The 21,063-nt window shown below is 62.1% G+C and overlaps 3 protein-coding genes and 1 non-coding gene across 5 annotated transcripts; all 4 read left to right on the top strand.

Annotated features, from left to right (window-relative positions):
- Positions 1 to 274: 274 nt before the first annotated feature.
- Rplp2 (ribosomal protein lateral stalk subunit P2) lies at positions 275 to 2,691 on the top strand. 2 transcript variants are annotated; one of them, XM_090347111.1, is made up of 5 exons: positions 275 to 374; positions 539 to 662; positions 1,383 to 1,431; positions 2,381 to 2,479; positions 2,571 to 2,691. In XM_090347111.1, exons 2-5 carry the CDS (start codon positions 540 to 542, stop codon positions 2,645 to 2,647), a joined length of 348 nt encoding a protein of 115 aa, XP_090203237.1. In that variant the 5' UTR covers positions 275 to 374; position 539; the 3' UTR covers positions 2,648 to 2,691. The 2 variants fall into 2 exon arrangements, with proteins under 2 accessions (XP_090203237.1, XP_090203238.1); XM_090347112.1 differs by having other exon boundaries at positions 2,574 to 2,691.
- Positions 1,464 to 1,592, top strand: LOC150052194 (small nucleolar RNA SNORA52). The gene has a single exon (XR_016538176.1). It is a non-coding gene; the product is annotated as a small nucleolar RNA SNORA52 (small nucleolar RNA).
- Positions 2,692 to 8,655: 5,964 nt separating the features above from the next.
- Positions 8,656 to 14,364, top strand: Pnpla2 (patatin like domain 2, triacylglycerol lipase). The gene is made up of 9 exons (XM_090347113.1): positions 8,656 to 8,917; positions 11,689 to 11,921; positions 12,014 to 12,079; positions 12,371 to 12,580; positions 12,793 to 12,853; positions 12,982 to 13,152; positions 13,271 to 13,403; positions 13,529 to 13,651; positions 13,737 to 14,364. The coding sequence occupies exons 1-9, from the start codon at positions 8,731 to 8,733 to the stop codon at positions 14,005 to 14,007; spliced, it is 1,455 nt and encodes a 484-aa protein (XP_090203239.1). The 5' UTR covers positions 8,656 to 8,730; the 3' UTR covers positions 14,008 to 14,364.
- A 1,133-nt stretch (positions 14,365 to 15,497) lies between these two features.
- Cracr2b (calcium release activated channel regulator 2B) lies at positions 15,498 to 21,037 on the top strand. Its single transcript, XM_090347114.1, has 10 exons — positions 15,498 to 17,106; positions 17,491 to 17,664; positions 17,742 to 17,853; positions 18,219 to 18,387; positions 18,697 to 18,843; positions 18,966 to 19,053; positions 19,205 to 19,297; positions 19,695 to 19,861; positions 20,376 to 20,447; positions 20,660 to 21,037. Exons 1-10 carry the CDS (start codon positions 17,062 to 17,064, stop codon positions 20,838 to 20,840), a joined length of 1,248 nt encoding a protein of 415 aa, XP_090203240.1. The 5' UTR covers positions 15,498 to 17,061; the 3' UTR covers positions 20,841 to 21,037.
- The last annotated feature ends 26 nt before the right edge of the window (positions 21,038 to 21,063 follow it).

Here is a 21,063-nt window from a genome sequence, read left to right on the forward strand (position 1 = left end):
CGAGGTCGCCGGCCGCGCGGCAGGTCGGGAACTGTAGGCGGCGCGCGGCCGGGGCCAGGCGGCGCGCGGCCCGGGCCAGGCGCCGGGTCTGAGCGCGTTTACCTGCCACGCGAACTCGAGCGTCCACTCTCCCCACGCCCGACCAGCCCGTCCCGGGCCCGCCTCCCCGGGGCCCTGAGGGCGGGGACGGGGCTCCCGCCCCGCGGTCATTGGCTGAGCGGCTCTCGCGTCATCAAGGCGCGCCCGCACGCGGCGCCCCGGGCGTCCCGGAGGCTTCTGGGTAGCGGTTAACCCCCGCCCCTGGCGCGGACGACTTCCTTTCGCTCCCCGACGCCGCCGAGGTCGCACGCTCGAGGCCTGCTGGTCGCCGCCGCGTGAGTGTGGCGGGTGGGGCCCGGCGCGGGGCTGGGGCTGGGGCCGGGGTCGGGCGGCGGGGAGCGGGGGCTGGGGGCCTCCCCGGGGGCCCGAGGCGCGCCGGAGGCCTGGCGGGGCCGCGGGCCGCCCAGTGACGCCGCCCGGCCGGTCTCCCCCGCCGCAGCATGCGCTACGTCGCCTCCTACCTGCTGGCCGCCCTCGGGGGCAACTCCTCCCCCAGCGCCAAAGACATCAAGAAGATCCTGGACAGCGTGGGCATCGAGGCGGACGACGACCGGCTGAACAAGGTACCCGCGCCCGAGCGCCGCAGACCCCGCCCCGGCCCGCGTGCGCGAGGGCCCTGAAATCACGGCGAAACGAGGGACTCAAGGCCCTGCGTGGAGCCGCGCCGTGTAATTTAGTATGGTGAAAACGTGTCCTAGACAAGGACACAAAAGCCCCTTCGGGTGCGGGAATGCTCCTTCAGTGCTAGCGTGCTTACCCGACTTACATGAAGCCCTGGGTTCGACTCCTGACTACCACATAGACGAGAAATGGCGCGGCGGTTCATGTTATTAAGAGTGCCAGCCTTGAGCAAAAAGAAGCTCAAGTGCCCAGGCCGAGTTCAAGCCCCAGAACTGAGGGGAAAATTAATTCTGCTTTCTTCCTCCACTTTAAAATATTTTTGTCAGTCCTGGGGCTTGAACTCGGGTCCTGGGCACCATCCCTGAGCCTCCCTGCTCAAGGCTACCACTCCACTGAACCACAGCACCATTTCTGGCTTTTTCTGTGTCCGTGGCATACTTGGTGACATTCTACCACGAGGCCATGCTCCCGGCCCCCCAACCAAATTTGAAAGCCTCTTTTCTGATGTATATTAATTCTCAGAATCTAGTTTCTGATCCCCACATTAAATGGCTGACTTGCACACTGTTACTCCAGCTCCCTCCTCTGTGTAGAGCCTCCTGCTCTGTCCTCAGCACAGGGCACACTGGAGACTAACTGCTTCCTGTGATTGTCTGCTCCAGGTAATCAGTGAGTTGAATGGGAAGAACATTGAAGATGTCATCGCCCAAGGTCAGTTGGTTTTGGTGAAGGTTTTTATTTCATGGTCCATCCTAATCCCTGCTGGCCAGCTCGTGGCCTGCCAGGCTTCGCTTGTGGACCAGAGTACCCTAGAAGCCTCCCTGGAGGTGAGCAGGGCATCTCTGCTCATGCTTGGGCACTTCTGAACACATCAAGCACAAGTGGCGAGTACTGTATGCTGACCTCATTGGGGCCTAGCCACCCAACTTTCAGGACTCTTAGGGCATTGCTCACATGCTTTCTGTGTAGGACTAAGGGTGGGATGGCCACAGGGTCCTGCCAACATTTCTGCTGGACAGATGGTCTCCTGAGGCTTGAGCTGTTGAGGTCCTGTGTCCTATGAATGTAGCAGCCAGCCAGCTGCCTTGTTCATGAGCTCCCCATTGTGGTCAGAGATTGGCATACTTCAACAGCAGCCTCTGTCCTAAAAGAATGGGGAGGATACCACTCTTAATTTATGGTACCGAGGAATCAAACCCAGATCTTTGTGTATGCTAGGCAAGCACTCTACTCCTAGGCCAAACTCCGGACCCCTCCTGTGTTTTCTAAAACTTAGGTTAAGAAAGAAGGCCCTGGAGGTGCATGTCATATGACTTGTCAACAGAGTGTTGTTGTGCCTATGTGTGGGGTACATTGTTGAAGGAGTACCCTAGTTGGGGGCGGGGTATTGGTCATGGGGCTTGAACTTTGGGCCTACGTGCTGTCCCTGAGCTCTTTGGTTCAAGGATAGTGCTCTTCCCCTTGAGCCACAGCACCACTTCTGGCTTACAGACTTTCCTGCCCGGGCTGGCTTTGAACCACAATCCTCAGATCTTGGTCTTCTGAGTAGTTAGGATTATAGGCATGAGCTACCGGTGCCCAGCTTCTTGGGGTCATTTCTGTTCTGGACCAACCTTTTGGCTGGCCACATGTTCTGTTCTCATTTCCCTACTTACTGTAGGTGTTGGCAAGCTTGCCAGTATGCCTGCTGGTGGAGCTGTAGTTGCTTCTGCTGCACCTGGCTCAGCAGCTCCTGCTGCTGGTTCTGCCCCTGCTGCAGGTAAGTGGAAGTGTGTGGGCAGGTTGCTTGCCTGGCCCTGGGTATCTCTGGGCAGTTGAAGTTCTTATTCTGCTTTCTTTTCCTTCCACAGCAGAAGAGAAGAAAGACGAAAAGAAAGAAGAGTCCGAGGAGTCAGATGATGACATGGGATTTGGCCTGTTTGATTAAATTCCTTCTTCCCTGCAAATAAAGCCTTTTTATGTATCTTAAAAGTAGTCTGAGCACTGTCATTGGGGATGCAGGACGTGCAAAGAAAGCCCAGAGCTTCCTGTGGGCAGTCTTGCCTATAGTCAGCACACCTTTCAAGGAATCCTAGGAAGGCTAGGCTAAGGCGTTGGTTTTGTTTTGATTTTTCCTTTCTTTGTACCTTGTAAGGCTTGAACTCTGGGCCTGGGCTGGCTTTGAACCATGATCCTTTGATCTCAGCCTCTTGAGTAATCAGGATTGTAAGTGTGAGCCACTGTGCCCAGCCCAGGTCATTTTTTAATTTTTCTGGGATTGGGCCTCCCTGGTTTTGTCCTGGGTGGTTTGGGGCTATATCTGCTCCCTGTTTGCTTTATTATTCCCAGGACTAGCCTCCTCAGACTGAGATTCCCCAGCTATGCCTCTTGTGCAGGGGGATTGCAGCAGTCCCCAGGCAATATGCCGCCCTCCTTCAGGCTCTCTGAATAAATGGACACAGATGGGGCAGGCCTGGCACAGTAAGTGGAAACTCAGTACACCATGCCAGTTACTGTAAGCAGTGAGACTACAAGGTGATACCCTGCCGGGGCCTACCGGCAGCAAATTGGGGTTCCTGAAATAGGGGGCAGGGACTGGAAAAAATAGAAGAGAGACAAACACATCGGGTTCGGAAGGTCTGCAGCCCAGGCTCCTCTCCCTCCTTGAAACCAGGGAACTTCCAGGTGTTACATTCATATGGTAAAATCTCAGGTCATTTAAACAGAATAAGGCCAGAAAACAATAAGACAATAAAGCCACTGTCTGATGCAAATCAAGGTACAGTTTGATTCCACTCTGGCTCCCAACAATACCCTATCCAGAGCCACCCCACAGGCAGGATGTCTGTGGACCTAATAGGATGGGAAAGTGGTCAACTCCCACCGAGCCCCTGCAGGAGGAAAGGGATGAGAATTGGGGAATGGTAATTTCATGGCTTTCCAAAGCTTCAGTGTGTTCATGTTGGCTGAACACATCCCTAAGTTTGGAGTTTCTCTGGCTTTGATTTAATTATGAAAATGATACCTGAGATCTTGTAGTCATTTGATACTGTAAAATATTTTGGGAAGCTCTTTTTCAGTGAATCTGATCTGTATGTGTCTTATAAGCAGAGCAATTCCAAGTTGAGGAACTATGTCAAAACCGTAGGATGTGAGAGCTGTCAAAGTTCCTAATAAAGGGGCGGGGAGTTTGGCCTAGGAGTAGAGTGCTTTCCTAGCATGCATGAAGACGAGTTCGATTCCTTGGTACCACATATGTAGAAAGCCAGAAATGGTTCTGTGGCTCTCAAGTGGTAGAGTTCTAGCCTTGAGAAATCTTTCAAGAACAGTGCTCAGGCCCTAAGTTCAAGCCCTGGGACTGCAAATTCCTAATAAAGAGCTTGATATGGTGGCACATAAATGTAGAGCTTGTTAGACCTGAGCTGGGCAGCATTAGCTAGGCTAGGGTATAGCCCCACTCAGGCTGTATAGGCCTAGAGTGGGTGGGGCTATGGAGAGAAGGTAAAGTAGGAGCATGGGACCTAGTCTGAGTTTGGGAACTTGCCCTGTGGTCTGCAGCTTCTCCCCAGCGGCAGATCCACAGATCACTTTAGCCATGGATATGAATATGCTGTCCTACACAAGGCTTCCATCCTTGGGTTACACAAGAGGAAGAATGAAGATAAGTGAGCAACTCATCCTGATAGTTTGAGTCTCATCGTTAGGAAGTGGGCACTACTTCCTGAGCATGGGTACCCCTTGCCATGTTCTCCCACTTTCCCTCCTCGCAACCCCAAGTGTGGTGCCAGTCCTGGGGCTTGAACCTGGCTGGTCACTGTCCCTGAGCTCTTTTGCCAGCCCTCTAGCACTTGAGCCATGCAGCTTTTTCTGTGTATGTGGTACTGAGGAATCAAATCCAGGGCTTCATGCAAGCACTCCACCAATAAGCCACATTACCTCCCCCTTTCTCCCGCCCCCCCCTTTTTTTTAACTGGTTGATTGGAGACTAAGTTCAAGCCAGCTTAGAACCAAGATCTTCAAATCTCAATCTCCTGAGTCGTGAAGATTACAGGTGTGATCTATTGGAGCCTAGGCTATTTTTTTTTCCTATTTATTTATTTATTTTTGCCAGTCCTGGGCTTGAGCTCAGGGCCTAAGCACTGTCCTTGGACTTTCTCAAGGCCAGAGCTCTACCACTTGAGCCACAGCACCACTTCTGGCTTTTTTTTCTATGTATGTGGGACTGAAGAATTGAACCTGGGTCTTCGCGCATGCAGGTGAGCACTCTTCTAGGCCAAACACCCAGCCCCACTTCTGGCTTTTTTTTTTTTTTTTTTTCCAGTCCTGGGCTTGAGCTCAGGGCCTGAGCACTGTCCTTGGACTTTCTCAAGACTAGAGCTTTACCACTTGAGCCTCAGCACCACTTCTGGCTTTTTCTATGCATGGGGTACCAAGGAATCAAACCTGAGTCTTTGTGCATGCTAGGCAAGCACTCTATTATCAGGCTAAACTCCAGCCCCAGTCTGGCTTTTTTTTTTTTTTTTTTTTGCCAGTCCTGGGCTTGAGCTCAGGGCCTGAGCACTGTCCTTGGATTTTTCTCAAGGCTAGAGCTCTACCACTTGAGCCTCAGCACCACTTCCAGCTTTTTTCTATGTATGTGGTACCAAGGAATTGAATCCTGGTTTTTGTGCATGCTAGGCAAGCACTCTACCACTAGGCCACACTCCTGACCCCCAGTTCCAGGGTTGGTTTCAAACTGTGAGTCAGATGTCAGCCTCTTGAGTAGTTAGGATTACAGGTGTGAGCCACTAATGCACAGGTTATGAGGAATAAAAACCCCTTCAATCGGGGCAGGAGTGTGGTCTTAGTAGTAAAGTGCTTGCCTAGCATGTACAAAGACCTGGGTTCAATTCCTCGGTACCACATCACAGAGAAAGCTGCTGCGAGTGGTGCAGTGGCTCAAGGGGTAAAGTGCTAGCCTTGAGAAAGCCCAAGGACAATGTTCTGGCCTTGAATTCAAGGCCCAGGACTGCCCACCGCCCCCCCCAAAAAAACAAAACAACAACAGCTGTCAAGTGTGGTGGTATGTAACCAAAATCTCAACAGTGAAGAAGATGAGCTACGAGGTGGCAACCAGTCTATTCTACTGAGTTTGAGGCCAAATGCTATGGATGGGCCTTCAGCTTTGCCTAACAAACCCACTAGAGGAGGAAGGGCGGTGCATGGCGCTAGCCTGGTCTGCAGCAGACCACTTAGAGCCTAGACTTTTAGGTGGTGGCAGCCAGTCTCCAGGGGTGGGATATGAAAGGGAGGGCAGGGGCAGGTCCCTGGGTATAGATTGGAAAGCGCAAGGGTTTAGAAACCAGAGACAAGATTCTCCCTATAACCTATTCTGAGCCTTGAGGGATGGCTCTGCCCAGCTGGGGAGACCTCTGCCCCTGTTTCCACAGAGGGTGAGGTTGTTGTGGGCACATGGCCTCCCCCTGGGAGGCTTGGGAGCCAGGAATAGGCTGGCTCTTCCTGGAATCCTGGGTGGGACTGGATTGCTCCCTCTCCACACATCTCAAACCCCAGGACAGCCCACTGAAATCCCCAACATCTTGTATACCAGATACCCCTCAGGTGGCAGGGGCCTCTTCAAGATCCAGGCTGGAATTGGGACTTCATCCACTCCTCAGGGATCCCTGACTCCTGCCCTAACCTTGCTTTTCACTGCACCTGGCTGGAGCCCCTGCCAGTCTTCATTTTCCCTCCTCCTCAGACTAGGTCCTCCCCTTCCTACACCTCTTGGTTTCCCTCCCACTTCAGTTCTTCCTGGAACAATCAATCAGAGGACGTTGTGTTCTGGTTTGCTTTTTGTTGGTACTACTGTTGTTTGAGCTTGCCTTGACATATGAGCCACAACCCTGACCCCTTCTCCTCTTATTGTTCAGAGCATTTCTGCTCAAGCTGGCCTCAGACCTGCCTCCTAGATAACTGGGATGACAGTATGGATCACTGCACTTGGTCCCAAGGGCAGTCTTTCAGGGTGGAGCCAGTGATAGAGCCCTAAGCTAGATCTCCAGCACTTTGTTAAAATATACAACTCCGGGGCCGGGAGTTTGGCCTAGTGGTTAAAGTGCTTGCCTAGCATGCGCGAAGACCCGGGGTTCGATTCCTTGGTACCACATACATAAAAAAAAAAAAAAAAAAAAAGCTGGAAGTGGTGCTGAGGCTCAAGTGGTAGAGCTCTAGCCTTGAGAAAGTCCAAGGACAGTGCTCAGGCCCTGAGCTCAAGCCCAGGACTGGCAAAAAATAAAAAAATAAAATATACAACTCCTTGCCAGGGCTGGTGGTTCACAACTGTGATCCTAGCTCCCAGTAGGCTGCGATCTGAGGACCAGAAATGTCTGTGAGACTCATCTCCAGTTAACTACCAAAAACCTGGAAGAGCTGTGGCTCAAGTGGTAGAGCAGAAAACCACTTTGAGCAGAAAAACAAACAAACAAACAACTAAGAATATCATGCCCAGGCCCTGAGTTCAAGCCCCCAGCATTGGCATGCACAGACGGAAAAAACCCCTTCTCCATCTCTGCACCTTGTGTCTTCTGTCCCATTCCTTCTTCAGGTCTTGGCTTCACACACCTTGTGCGCTGCACTCCCGATCTCACTTCCCATCTCCCTGCAGTGAGGCAGAGCCTTCACTCTGTGTGCCTAAGTGGTTCCTGGCAGCCTGGTTAATTTGTTGTTGACTAAGCTGGAAAAAAGAGCATCTCCTGAGAGGCCTGGCGCCGGAGGGCAGAGCATATTGAGGACAGGGTAGGCTCACTCCTAAAGGACTTAGGGACACTTCCTGTCCATAAGCCACATCCAGTGGGGCAGGGTGGCTCATTTAGATAGCAGGGAAAACTGCAGTGACCTGAATAACTGCCCCAGTCATGTAAGGTGGCGCCGTGACCCCTGCAGGGTCACCAATGGGCACCCCACAACCCAGTCCTGGCGACTCACACAGGCCTGACCAGAACCACAAGCCCACGGCAGACCTCTAGTAGCCATCGGTTCACTGTAGTCCAGCTGTCTGCTGGTCTGCTGGGGACGGAGCCAAGCTCTTGCCCCACTGCCCACCGCCCACCGCCCCAGAGTAGACCAGCTCTTTGTTTCAAGGAGGGGACAAGATGAGGCCTGGCCCTGGATCCAGAACAGCGTGGACCGCCCCACAATCCGGGGGAAAAGGCCGAGAGGGGGCGAGAGGACGAGCTGGAGGGCTCCAGCTCCCGGAGCAGTCAGCAGGAGCGGGGCTAGACCGCAAGCAGATGCGCTGGCCCCCAGGGTGTGAAGAGTCTTGGGTCCGTGGCCATGTTTGTGGAGCCTGCCCCTGGGGGGCCCGGGGGCCCTGGGGCCCGGGGGTTCGAGGGGCCTGGGGCCCGGGGGATCCGGGGGCCCAGGGGACCTGGGGCCCGGGGGATCCGGGGGCCCGGAGGTCTGGGGGTCCGGGGGGCCCGGGGGATCCGGGGGTCCTGGGGCCCGGAGGATCCGGGGGCCCGGGGAACCTGGGGCCCGGGGGATCCGGGGGCCCGGAGCTATGGGGGTCTGGGGGGCCTGGGGCCCGGGGGATTCGGAGGTCCGGGGGTTCGGGGGGGGCCCAGGCCCGGAGGCCTGCCTAGGAGTGTTCCAGGCCCTGTGGGTGCCGCCTTTGCGTCGGGATGGGCTTGGTAGGCTGGCCCTAGAGGAGGCGATGGCGGCGGCCCGGAAAGCAGCGCCGTCTCCCGGCGGGCACCCAGATCCGCACCAGGCCCGACCCCGCCGGCGGACCCGTGCAGGGCGGAAGCGGAGGCCGGCGGGCGGCTTCTGCCGGCAGGTGTCGCGGCCCGGCGGCCGGCGGGCGGGGCGGGGCGGGGCGGGGCCTGCTCCGCGCGCTCGGGTTGGTCCTCGCCGACCCCGCCCACCGCAGGCCCCGCCCCGCCCCGACTAGATCTCCGCCTCGGCGGCGGCTCGGCACAGCGTCTCCGCCTCCGCCGGCGGAGGCCCGGACCAGGACCCGCCCGCGGACCGGCGTCCGCCCGCCGAGCCGCGATGTTCCCCCGGGAGGCCAAGTGGAACATTTCCTTCGCGGGCTGCGGCTTCCTCGGCGTCTACCACATCGGGGTGGCCTCCTGCCTGCGCGAGCACGCGCCATTCCTGGTGGCCAACGCCACGCACATCTACGGCGCCTCGGCCGGGGCGCTGACGGCCACGGCGCTGGTCACGGGGGCCTGCCTGGGTGAGCGGGGCCGGGGCCGGGGATCGGGGGGCTCGGCCGGGGCGCTGGTCACGGGGCCTGCCTGGTGAGCGGGGTCGGGGGTGGGGATCGGGGGCGCTAACGGCCACGGCGCTGGTCACGGGGGCCTGCCTGGGTGAGCGGGGCCGGGGCCGGGGATCGGGGGGCTCGGCCGGGGCGCTGGTCACGGGGCCTGCCTGGGTGAGCGGGGCCGGGGCCGGGGATCGGGGGGCTCGGCCGGGGCGCTGGTCACGGGGCCTGCCTGGGTGAGCGGGGCCGGGGCCGGGGATCGGGGGGCTCGGCCGGGGCGCTGGTCACGGGGCCTGCCTGGGTGAGCGGGGTCGGGGGTGGGGATCGGGGGCGCTAACGGCCACGGCGCTGGTCACGGGGCCTGCCTGGGTGAGCGGGGCCGGGGGTGGGGATCGGGGGGCTCGGCCGGGGCGCTGGTCACGGGGCCTGCCTGGGTGAGCGGGGCCGGGGGTGGGGGTCGGGGGGCTCGGCGGGGGCGCTGGTCACGGGGCCTGCCTGGGTGAGCGGGGCCGGGGATCGGGGGGCTCGGCCGGGGCGCTGACGGCCACGGCGCTGGTCACGGGGCCTGCCTGGGTGAGCGGGGTCGGGGGTGGGGATCGGGGGGCTCGGCCCGGGCGCTGACGGCCACGGCGCTGGTCACGGGGCCTGCCTGGGTGAGCGGGGCCGGGGCCGGGGGGCGGAGGGGGGGGAGGCTGGGCCGGGGCCTCGGGCTCGGCCTGGGCTCCAGTGCTGGGTGCCGGCCCTGGTTTGTTTTGCCTCTGGGGTGACCAGGGACGGGGTGGGGCCTGGTTCTCTCTCCGCCCGCACAGCTCTGACTTGGGTTCCTCCTCTCCAGGCTGTGACGGGCGGGACTGAGTGTCAGGGCAAGCCCTAGTCTGTCCTCTGTCGTCCTTCCTCCTCCCCCTCCCGCCCTCCCTGGTGCCTGTGGTCCAGGGGGGCTGAATTGTCCCTAGTGGCCTTGGCCAGTGGCCTAGTGTGAGGAAGACCTCCTAGGCATCTGGGCATTGTGGCCTGGTCCTTCCTGAGGGCCTCTGAAAGAGCCCAGTAAGGGACCGGAAGCATGGCCTAGCTGGTAGAGTGCTTGTCTAGTGTGCATGAAGACTCGGGTTTCATTCCTTGGTACCACATACACAGAAAAAGCTATGTGGTGCTATGGTTCAAGCATAGAACTCTAGCCTTGGGAAAGGACAGTGCTCAGGCCCTGAGTTCAAGGCCCAGGACTGGCAAAGAAGGAGAAAGGAAGGAAGGAGTAAGAACTATGTGGGCAAGCCTTTCCTGTGCAGCCTGCTCCCCAGCTGCCCAGCCGCCCTGCCCACTTCATGGGCTGGGGTGCTTTCGGCCTCTGGATGAATGGTCAAGAGAGCAGGGATCTTTGTGTGCTGGCTGGGCTGGGCTGGGCTGGGCTGGGCTACCACCTGTGTGTGTGTGGGGGGGGGGTGTTTACAGCACACAGTGTTCTTCCTCTGAGCCCTGGGAACTGCCCAGCCCCCAGCACATGAGGGCAATCAAGGTGACATGGGTGCCCTGAGGAGCTGGGATCTATCCAGGCTGCTACCCTGCCACCTTGTGGTCACCCTTGCCTGAGGGAGAGAAGGATGGAGGCATCTCTATTTGGGACCCAAGGTGCACCCTGTGGTCTCTCACCCCCCCTCTTTTCCTCCTCTTTCTCTCTCTTTGCTTCTCTCCCTCCTTCTCTCTCTTCCCCATTTCCATGCCAGTACTGGGGCTTGAGGACCTTGAATTCCCACTCCTTTTTTGTGGCCAGTCCTGAGACTTGAACTCAGGGCCGGAGCACTTTGGGCCTGCCTACCACTAGGCCAAACTCCCAGCACTCTCACTTGTTTTTTCATTCAAAGCTGTTGCGCTACATTACATCCTCACTTCTGTGTTTTTGGCATTTAACTGGCGATTTATGCCAGGCTGGCTTCAGACGGCGATCCTCAGGTCTCAGCCCTTCTGCATAGCTAGGATTTCGGTGTGAGCCACCAGTGCCTGGCCATCCCTTCCCTTCTTGTGGAGGCCAGTCTGCCTCCTGGTCCCAGAACATACTTCAGAACTGTCCCTGAGCTTCTTACAGGTAGTCGTGGGCAGAAAGGAAGGCATTTGCCGAGAGCCCCTGGCCTATATGGTGGCTTATACTCCTATCCCAGGAGTGGGTCCTCAGTTTCCCTCCCAACGCCCTCTCCTAGCTGGCCACTCTGGTATTGGCCTGGGCCAGCACCCTGGTCCTCTAAGAGGAGTGCCAGGGTCCTTATCTGTGGCTGCAGAAGGACACAGGGGTGGCTCCCAGGAGGTGGGGCTGTTGCTTTCCTCATAGTTCTCTCTCAGGCCTTTGACCCCTGGGCTGCTCTGGGCTTGAGGGTCCACCCTCCCCCTTGGATCCGGCCAAGTGGGTGAAGGCGGAGGCTGGTTGGTGTCAGGGCTCGGCACTCTCCTCTCCTGGGCTTCCTGCCACACCGCATCAAGCCTAATGACTCATAGGGTCAGGAAGTTGGGAAATACTGGGCAAAGGGCAAGTCCCAGTCCCTGCTGACCAGCCCTGCTATCTGGCATCCTGAATTGGTAGCCTGATTCCCTCTGCCCAGGGCCAGGTAAACAGCAGTGTCACTTGTGGTCCAGGCCCCATTAGGGGCACTGAGAATCCTGGGGTTCATGAGGGGGACGGGAGTCTGCACTATGGAGCCATGGGGAGGAGGTGTGTGCAGCCAGGAGTCCTGGCCCTAATCCTGGCCCTGCTGCCCTAGGTGAGGCAGGCGCCAATATCATTGAGGTCTCCAAGGAGGCCCGGAAGCGGTTCCTGGGCCCCCTGCATCCTTCCTTCAACCTGGTGAAGACCATCCGTGGCTGCCTGCTGAAGATCCTGCCCCCCGACAGCCACGAGCGAGCCAGTGGACGCCTGGGCATCTCTCTGACCCGTGTTTCAGATGGCGAGAATGTTATCATATCCCAGTTTAACTCCAAAGAGGAGCTGATCCAGGTTGGCTCTGGTGGGCTCTGCTGGCTCTGGTGCTGTACTGCCCAGTAATGAGCCCAGGCTTCTCCTTACCAGCCTTCTGTCTTGCCCTGCAGGCCAATGTCTGCAGCACTTTCATCCCCGTGTACTGTGGCCTCATCCCTCCCTCCCTTCAAGGGGTGGTGAGTATCCTGCCAGATGTGCCCTGTGTGGTTCCCCCAAGCTGCTGACCTGGCTTCAGGACAGGGGGTGGTGGAAAAGGCAGCGGAACCCACCTGCTCAGCCCTCACTCTACCACTGCCCATTGCTTCATGTCCTGTTACTCAAGAGGCAGAGAGCCCTGGGGATGCTCAGTTTCCATTGCGGTCCCCCTTGCTATCTCCTGGGTGCCCAGTACCTAGTGGGAAAAAGGCTTCTGGGTGGGGGGGGGCAGCCAACCCTAGGCCCTGACTGTGTGACATGTCTGTGAGCAGCGTTACGTGGATGGCGGCATTTCAGACAACCTGCCACTTTACGAGCTCAAGAACACCATCACTGTGTCCCCTTTCTCGGGCGAGAGTGACATCTGCCCACAGGACAGCTCCACAAACATCCACGAGCTCCGGGTCACAAACACCAGCATCCAGTTCAACCTACGAAACCTCTACCGCCTCTCCAAGGCTCTCTTTCCCCCAGAGCCCGTGGTGAGTCCACTGGGCTGTCTGGGGTGGGGGGGGGGAGCTGCACAGGGCCTTCTCCTGAGTGCCCAGGTGGGGTGACATCACCTGAGGCCTGCAGTCCTCTTCGGGGAGACAGCCTGTGGATCTGGGTGGAGCTTGGATGTGGAGCTGGATCCAGGGCTGCCGAGGGCTCGAGAGCCTCCCTCTGCCTTGACGTGCCTGCCTCCCTTCTGTAGGTGCTTCGGGAGATGTGTAAGCAGGGTTACAGGGATGGTTTGCGCTTTCTGCGGAGGAATGGTATGTGGGGGAGGGGCAGGCTCACCTGCCACCTGCGGAACCATGGGGAGGGCAGACCCGGCTCTGGACAGCCACCTGGGAGCTGCCTTTGACCCAGAGTGGTTTCCTCCCGCCCCTCCCCGCTCCAGGCCTTCTGAACCAGCCCAACCCCTTGCTGGCGCTGCCCCCCATCCCTCAACACAGCCCCGAGGAAGGGGAGGCCCCTGTGGCTGAAGGGAGAGTCCCTGTGGAGGGCCCCTCGCCACCGCCGCCCGGGGAGGACCACATCCTGGAGCACCTGCCCGCCAGGCTCAACGAGGGTGTGTCCCGGGGAGGAGGGGAGGCGGGAGGCCAGGAGGTGGGGAGACTGTGCCTGCGCCAGCGCGGTGGCTCTGAGCTGGCTCCACTTCCCAACCTGCGGCCAACCCCTGCCTGCAGCCCTGCTGGAGGCCTGCGTGGAGCCCAAGGACCTGCTGACCACGCTCTCCAACATGCTTCCCGTGCGCCTGGCCACAGCCATGATGGTGCCCTACACGCTGCCCCTGGAGAGCGCCGTGTCCTTCACCATCCGGTGAGGGGAGGGCGGAACCGCGCCCGCTGCGGGGCCTGCTGCCAGGCCGGGTGGGGGGGCTGGGAGGGCGGGCGCGGCGGGCGGGGCCGCAGCCTCTGAGGCCGAGCTGCCCGCCCCGTGCCCAGCTTGCTGGAGTGGCTGCCGGACGTCCCTGAAGACATCCGGTGGATGAAGGAGCAGACGGGCAGCATCTGCCAGTACCTGGTGATGCGCGCCAAGAGGAAGCTGGGCAGCCACCTGCCCTCCAGGTGAGCTCCCCTGGCTGTGCTGCCCCCGGGACCCGCGGCCCCCGCCCGGCCCAGCCAGCCTCCCTTGCCGCCCCTCTGCCCGCAGGCTGTCGGAGCAGGGGGAGCTGCGCCGAGCTCGCTCACTGCCCTCCGTGCCGCTGTCCTGCGCTGCCTACACGGAGGCTCTGCCCACCTGGGTTCGAAACAACCTCTCGTTGGGGGACGCGCTGGCCCGGTGGGAGGAGTGCCAGCGCCAGGTGCTGGTGGGCCTCTTCTGCACCAACGCGGCCTTCCCGCCGGACGCCCTGCGCATGCACGAGCCCGCCGGGCCCGCCCCGCCCGAGCCCGGCCCTCCCCAGGCTGGCCCCGACTGCTGACCACTGCTGACCAAGACTCCACCCTGTCCTCCCTGTTCCCCGGCATGGAGCGAGGAGACAGGGCCCCTCACAACCGCAAGACGGGGCTTGCTGAGAACCCTTTTCACCAACCACTCACTTGCTGCACTGGGTGGGGAGGGGGAGAAGTGAACCCCACTTGGCCCAGGGCCCACTCTCACCTGTGCCTTTGGCTCCCACCCACCCTTTCTTGGTGCAGTTACTCTCCAGAACTTCACACCTTCTCCTCCTCATTTTCTTTCTGCTCCTCCTTCCAGTTTTTCATATTTTACTAAAGAGTGTGTGAGATTTTATTTATTTTTGCCAAAGTAGATGTAATAAACGCCACTGCTTAGCCTCTACCTTCTTCATTTCTCTTTCATCCTGAGACTTGAACTCAAGACCTGCCCCTTAGGTTTTGCTCATTTTATGCTCTACCACTTGAGCCACAGCTCCACTTTTGGGGTTCTTTTGGTGGTTAAAGGAGGTAAAAGTCACAGACTTTCCTGCCCTGATTGGCTTTGAACCTCAATCCTCAGATCTCAGTCTCCTGAATAGCTAGGATAACACACATGAGTGCCCAGCTTGCCTTCTTCATTTCATTTTCTTTTTTTTTTGCCAGTCCTGGGCTTGGTCTCAGGGCCTGAGCACTGTCCTTGGACTTTCTCAAGGCTAGAGCTCTACCACTTGAGCCACAGCACCACTTCCGGCTTTTTTCTGTGTATGTGGTACCAAGGAATCGAACCCAGGTCGTAGTGCATAGGCAAGCACACTACCACTAGGCCAAACTCCTGGCCCCATTGGTCTTTTTTTTTTTTTTTTGTAACCAGTCCTGGGACTTGAGCTCAGAACCTGAGCACTGTCCTTGGGCTCTGCCCAAGGTTAGCGCTGTACCACTTGAGCCACAGCACCATTTCTGGCTTTTTTTTTCTTTTTTTTCTGTATGTAGTGCTGAAGAATCGAACCCAGGGCCTCATGCATGCTAGGTAAGCACTCTACCACTAGTCCACACTCGTGGCCCCTGGCCCTCTTTGTTTCTATGTGCCACTTCCACTCTTTTCTTGGGGCACTGAGGACAGAGCTGGGGGGGGAGAGGGGGGGTCCCAGGGATATTTGATCAGTGCAGGTTCACCAAGCCTTACAAGATTGCCTTTGGGGCCTGCGATCAGCTTCAGACCCTCTACTGTTGCCCCTAACTCCCATGAGGGCCAATGCGCTTAGCTATCTTAGCTCAAGACCCTTGTCAAGTGTACTAATCTGTGGTGGGACTGGGTTGTTGCTACTTGGTAGAGTACTAGCCCACCACATCAGGCCCTGGATTCCAGTCTCAGTTCTTGATGGGGTGGAGGGCACACAAAACTGTTTACAAAGGGGTTATACTTCTGCTCCATACAGGGGCTAACTTCCAGGCTGGACCCCTGGAGGGGAGACTTCTGGAGACTGGAAATGTCTCTGCTGACCTTGGGCCCCTGGCCCAATTCCTTCTGGGTGCAGGTGCTTTCTTGTTGTTCTGCTCTTCCTATTCCTGCCGAGACCTAGGTGGCCTCCGGTCTGGAATCACCGCACACATCGACTCTAGCCAAAAGCATGCCATGTTTCTTGGAAGTGACCATTCTGGAGAGGGAGCGTTTGAGGGGACAAGGACCCTTGGTGTGAAGCGTGGGGCAGAGAGGGTTTCTGCTGTTGTCCCAGCTCTTTGTGCCCCACGCCCCTCCCAGAGGGTGTGGGGTGGGGTGGTAGCAGCCCCCAGCCAACAATAACGGTTGATCTGGTTGTGAGACCTGGGACAGCAGGACTGGGCGAGCCGGCCAGGCAGGTCCTGGGCTCCTGTGCCAGGGGCCGCCCCCCTCTTGGTTTCCAGGTCTTGTCCTGTAAGCCCTGCCTGTTGTGGTTCCACTGGCGCACTGGGGCCCTCGGTGCTGCAGGCGGGCCGGGGGCCGGCGGGCGGGCCGGCCCTCCTCCAGGTAGGTGCGGGTCCACGCTGCCTTGGCGGCGCAGGGGCTGCAGGGCGCTGACCCGGCTCCCTCCTCCGGGAGAGCGGGGCTCAGGCTTCCCCGGGCTCCATCCCAGAAGAGCCTGGCAGGACGGACGGCAGCGCAGCGCTCCAGGGCCCTTCACCGGGGCCTTTGCCGCTGCTCCTGGAGACCCAGCACCCGTGTCTGGTGTTTGAAAATCAAGGACACAAGACCTGGGGTGGCTTAGATCTTTTTCTTGGCTGTGGGGGCCTTGACCTCGGCCTGCGGCGCCCGAGCCCCCGCTCCAGGCCGCTGCTCCACCACTCCCAGCCGTTTTTCCTTCCTTCAAGTCTCCCTGACCCCACCACAGCCACGAAGAAAGGTCTATTCCTCCACGCTTCGGCGCCTGGCGGGGGGGTCCTCGCGGGCTCGCGGGGCGCGGGCGGATCGCCGGGGGGGGGGGATCCCCGTGGGCTCGCTGGGGCGGGGGGTCCCCGCGGGCTCGCGGGGCGCGGGCGGATCGCGGGGCGGCTCGCCGGGGTCGGCCGGGGGGCGGGGCCGCCGCGCGTTTCCGGGAGGAGCGGCGCGCACAGGTGCGGCGGAGCAGCTGGCAGGTAGGCGCGCAGCCGGGCCGCGTCCCTCCCGGAGCTGCCCTCCCGGAGCTGCCCTCCCGGAGGCCCGGCAGGGGGGCCCGGCCGTGCGCGGCAGAGCCGGCGGTGTCCAGGCGCGCGGGGCGCGCGGGCGGCCCGGCTCGGCACCCCTCCCCCGGCCCTGCCGCCCCCCCCCCGGGGCCCTGCGGCCGCCGCGCCGCTTCCGGCTGGGGTGGGGTGGACCCCAGTCCGGGGGAGCCCAGGAGCCGAGAGAGGGGAGGGCCGCGGCGGCCGGGCACCACGACCGCCCGCCGGCCTCCCCTGCAGCCTTCCCGCCCCGCCGTCCCCCGAGGCTGACGCCCTTCCCTAGGAGTATGGGGGGAGGGCGTGAGCTGCACGGAAGGACGCGTGGACGAGCGCACGGACGGACGGACGGACGGGAGCGCTCGGAGGCCCCGGGGCCGGGCCGGCGCTCCTGACCGGGCGTAGCTTTGCGAAGTCCCGGGGTTAGAATGACAGGTGGCTGGAGAGGGAGGGGCGGAGCGCACGGCCGCAAGGTTAGAGTTCCTGGACACGGACGGGCGAGTCAGGGAGCGGGGAAGGCCTTGTCCTCCCGCAGAGGGTGTGCGGGCTGGGCCCCCCACCCGCCTCCCGGAGCCTCTCCAGGTGGACGGGAGGGAGGAGTGGCCCCTGTCGGGAGAGATCAGCCTTTCTCTGGGCCCCCGGGGCCCAGTCCCGGCAGCCCTGTCCCAGAGTCAGCCTTCCCCCACCCCCGGTCCAGGGGACACCCTCGGCCACCTGGGAACCTGTCGCCACCCTCCACTGCTGCCCTGGGTCACCTGCTGCAGGAGGGGCCTGGGCGAGCTCCCCACAGACTCCTTGGTCTCCACGGCCGCACTCTCCTCCCCGCTCACCCCCTTTAACCCTCTCTGGCTTCACAGCACCCTCCTGCGCCAAGACCCTGCTCCATGGCCAGCCATCGAAAGCCCGGGGCTGGGGAGGCCCCGTGGGGGGAAGGGGCCCCCTCCGGGGCGGAGGTGCTGCAGCAGGCCCAGGAGCTCTTCTTGTTGTGTGACAAGGAGGCCAAGGGCTTCATCACTCGGCAGGACCTGCAGGTGAGTCCCCGGTGCCAAAGGCTGTCCTGGCCCAGGGCTGGCCGTGGCTGCTCACGCTGCCCCCCTTGCCTGGCCAGGGCCTGCAAAGCGACCTGCCCCTCACCCCTGAGCAGCTGGAGGCTGTGTTTGAAAGCCTGGACCAGGCTCACACTGGCTTCCTCACTGCCCGGGAGTTCTGCCTGGGCCTGGGTAAGCGGGGGGAGCCCTGCCACTGCCAGCCACCTAGAGACCAGTACCTTCCTTCCTCCGGCCCCTCCTCCTCCCCCAGCACCCCGGCGTGGACACACACACCTCCAGGGGACCCCTCCCTTGTTGAACGGTGCACGGCACTGCAGTCTCCGTCCCCTGCCCCTTTTTCTCCCCATCAAGCCCAAGGGGGGCTGGGAGCCTGGCGTCACCTCCCGTTCCCAGGCCAGTGGAACAGAATAAGGAAGAAAAACAGGAAACCGGGCCCCGAGAGAGGCCAGGACATGCGCTGGAAGGCTGGAGGGAGGAAGGCCAGGGTGGAACCCACGGCCCTGGTCATGGCCCCCTCTCCTCTGCCATCCCTGCAGGGAGGTTTGTGAAGGTGGAGTCGGCCCAGGCCGACCACTCTCGGACTCCCGAGGACACGTTCGAGTCCAGCTGGTCGGATGTGCGGGGTGCCGGGGAGGAAGACGAGGAGGACGCCGAGCGATTCTGCCCCGCGCTGGAGCCGCTGGGGGTGGCCCGGGCCCTGGCCGAGTGAGTCAGGCTGGGATGCGCCCGCCTGCAAGCCGGGTGTGCGTGGGGCCCGTCGCCGCCAGGAGGGTCCCAGGCTGCCCGGTCCCACCCGCCCTGCCAGCCGAGGCTGAGGGCCGTGATTTCCCGCAGAATTTGCATGTCTTGCCCGGGCTGCTGGCCCCGGCCCTCGGGCTCCGGGCACCGGGGGCCACTCAGGGGGCCCGGCGCAGGCGCGGAGCCGGTGGGACGCACGGGCGCCCGGGGGGGCTGCGGGGGGTCTCGCGCCCGTCAGGCCCGCCAGCCCCGACGGCTCTCGGCTCCCCTCCGCAGGCAGCGGGCGGTGAGGGCGCTGTGGGCCCGGCTGCAGCGCGAGCGGCCCGAGCTGCTGGGCTCTCTGGAGGACGTTCTGGTGCGCGCCTCGGCCTGCCTGGAAGAGGCGGCCCGGGAGCGGGATGGCCTGGAGCAGGCGCTGCGGCGGTGAGGGCGGCGCGGGGCCGCGGGGGCCGCGGGGACTGCGGGGCCGGGGCGCGGAGGCCGCGGGGCCGGGGCCCGGGCCGAGCCGAGCCTAACTCTTCCTCGCCGCGCCCGGGTCTCCGAAGGCGGGAGAGCGAGCACCAGAGGGAAGTGCGCGGCCTGTACGAGGAGCTGGAGCAGCAGCTGCGGGAGCAGCGCGGCCGGCCGAGCCAGGTGGGCCGCCCGCGCCCAGCCCCGCTTCCCCCGCCCCGCTCTTCCCTGCCCGGCCCTCCTCACCCGGCGCCCCCAGCCGCGCCCCCCACGCCACGCCCCGCCCCGGCCGCGTCGGGGTCCGCCGAGGCTCACGAGCCCCGCTGCGCCCCAGAGCCTCGCCGGGGAGGAGCTGCGGGGCCGCCTGGAGCTGGAGCTGCAGCGCCGCGAGCAGGAGCTGGAGCGCGCCGGCCTGCGGCAGCGGGAGGTGAGCGCCGCAGCCCCCCGACGGCCCCCGCCAGGCAGAGCCCCCCCCCTCCCGCGACCTACCCGGCCAGACAGCACCCGCCCATCCCCAGCCAGGCAGCCCCCCCCGACGGCCCCCGCCAGACAGAGCCCCCCCCCCCCCCCCCCCCGCCGCGACCGACCCGGCCAGGCAACCCTCCTCCCCCGCGACCGACCCGGCCAGGCAGCGCCCGCCCATCCCCGGCCAGGCAGCGCCCCCCTCCCCGACGGCCCCCGCCAGGCAGCCCCCCTCCGCGCCCCCCTGTGCCTCCCCCGTCCCGCCTCCCTGCGCGCGGCCGGGGTCCATAGGTGGCCCCGGGTCCTGAGCTCTCAGCAGTGGGGCTCAAGTCGGCGCCTCCCGCCCACCCCCCACCCCTCAGCTGGAAGAGGAGCTGCAGGCCCGGGCCGCGGAGCGTCGGGAAGCGCAGGCCCAGCACGCCCAGCTGCTGCGGGGCTGCCAGGCGCTGCGGGCGCAGCTGGAGGCGGCGCAGGAGCGGCTCCGCAGGCTGGAGGGCGACGCGCGGGGCCGGCAGGAGCAGACCCAGAGGTGGGGCGAGGCCTCAGAGGTGGGGCGAGGCCTCGGGGCGGCCTGGGCAGGCACCGCCCTGCATCCTGGTCCCCTGTCCCCCGTGGAGCAGACCCACAGGTGGGGCAGCCTGGGCAGGCACCAACCTGCATCCTGGTCCCCTGTCCCCCGTGGAGCAGACCCACAGGTGGGGCAGCCTGGGCAGGCACCGCCCTGCATCCTGGTCCCCTGTCCCCCGTGGAGCAGACCCACAGGTGGGGCAGCCTGGGCAGGCACCGCCCTGCATCCTGGTCCCCTGTCCCCCGTGGAGCAGACCCACAGGTGGGGTGACGGGTGGAGGGAGGCCTCGGGGCGGCCTGGGCAGGCACCGCCCTGCATCCTGGTCCCCTGTCCCCCGTGGAGCAGACCCACAGGTGGGGCAGCCTGGGCAGGCACTGCCCTGCATCCTGGTCCCCTGTCCCCCGGGGAGCAGACCCACAGGTGGGGCAGCCTGGGCAGGCACCGCCCTGCATCCTGGTCCCCTCGTCCCCCGCAGAGACGTGGTCGCCGTCTCCCGGAACATGCAGAAAGAGAAGCTGAGCCTCCTCAGGCAACTGGAGCTGCTCAGGTGCGGACCGCTGTAGGCCACGGGAGGGACAAGGTTCCCAAATTCCCGGGCTTCAGCCCCCTCCCTCTAGGAGGAAGTATGTGCTCATGTTGCCTGCCATCACGCATGCTGCCACCCTGCAAAGGAGGGCACGGGAGCCACCTTCTGTGCCCCCATCCGCCTGAGATCTTAGCTCCCTCGGGCTTTTCAGCCATCACACTTCCCCTCCATAGGGAGCTGAATACAAGGCTTCGGGACCAGAGAGACATTTGTGAAGCCAGGCTGTTGGGGAACAGCCACAGAAAGGTCCTGGCCACAGCTCGAGCCGCCGGGGCCACGGGCTGCTGCTGCTGCTGCTGCTGTGGCTGGGCTGGGCTTCCCAGACGAGGCTCTGGCCACCTTCCCAGTGCCTGATGGTGGTGACAAGTGATCCGCTATGTATTATCTGGAGGAGCCACTTCTTGAAGGCGCTATTTCTGGGGTGCAGGCTCATGCATTTATGTGGGCTCTATCCACCTTCCTGCCTGAAGGAAGACAGACAGGGTGTCCTGATCCCCTTCTCTGTCCAGCAAAGCCTTCCATCCAATAAAGTCCACTGAATGTCCTGCCCATGGCTTTGTGTGTCTGTGAGCCACAG

This window comes from Megascapheus bottae, chromosome 16, assembly GCF_031878675.1.
Source record: "Megascapheus bottae isolate mThoBot1 chromosome 16, mThoBot2.hap1, whole genome shotgun sequence".
NCBI classification, from domain to species: Eukaryota; Metazoa; Chordata; class Mammalia; order Rodentia; family Geomyidae; genus Megascapheus; species Megascapheus bottae.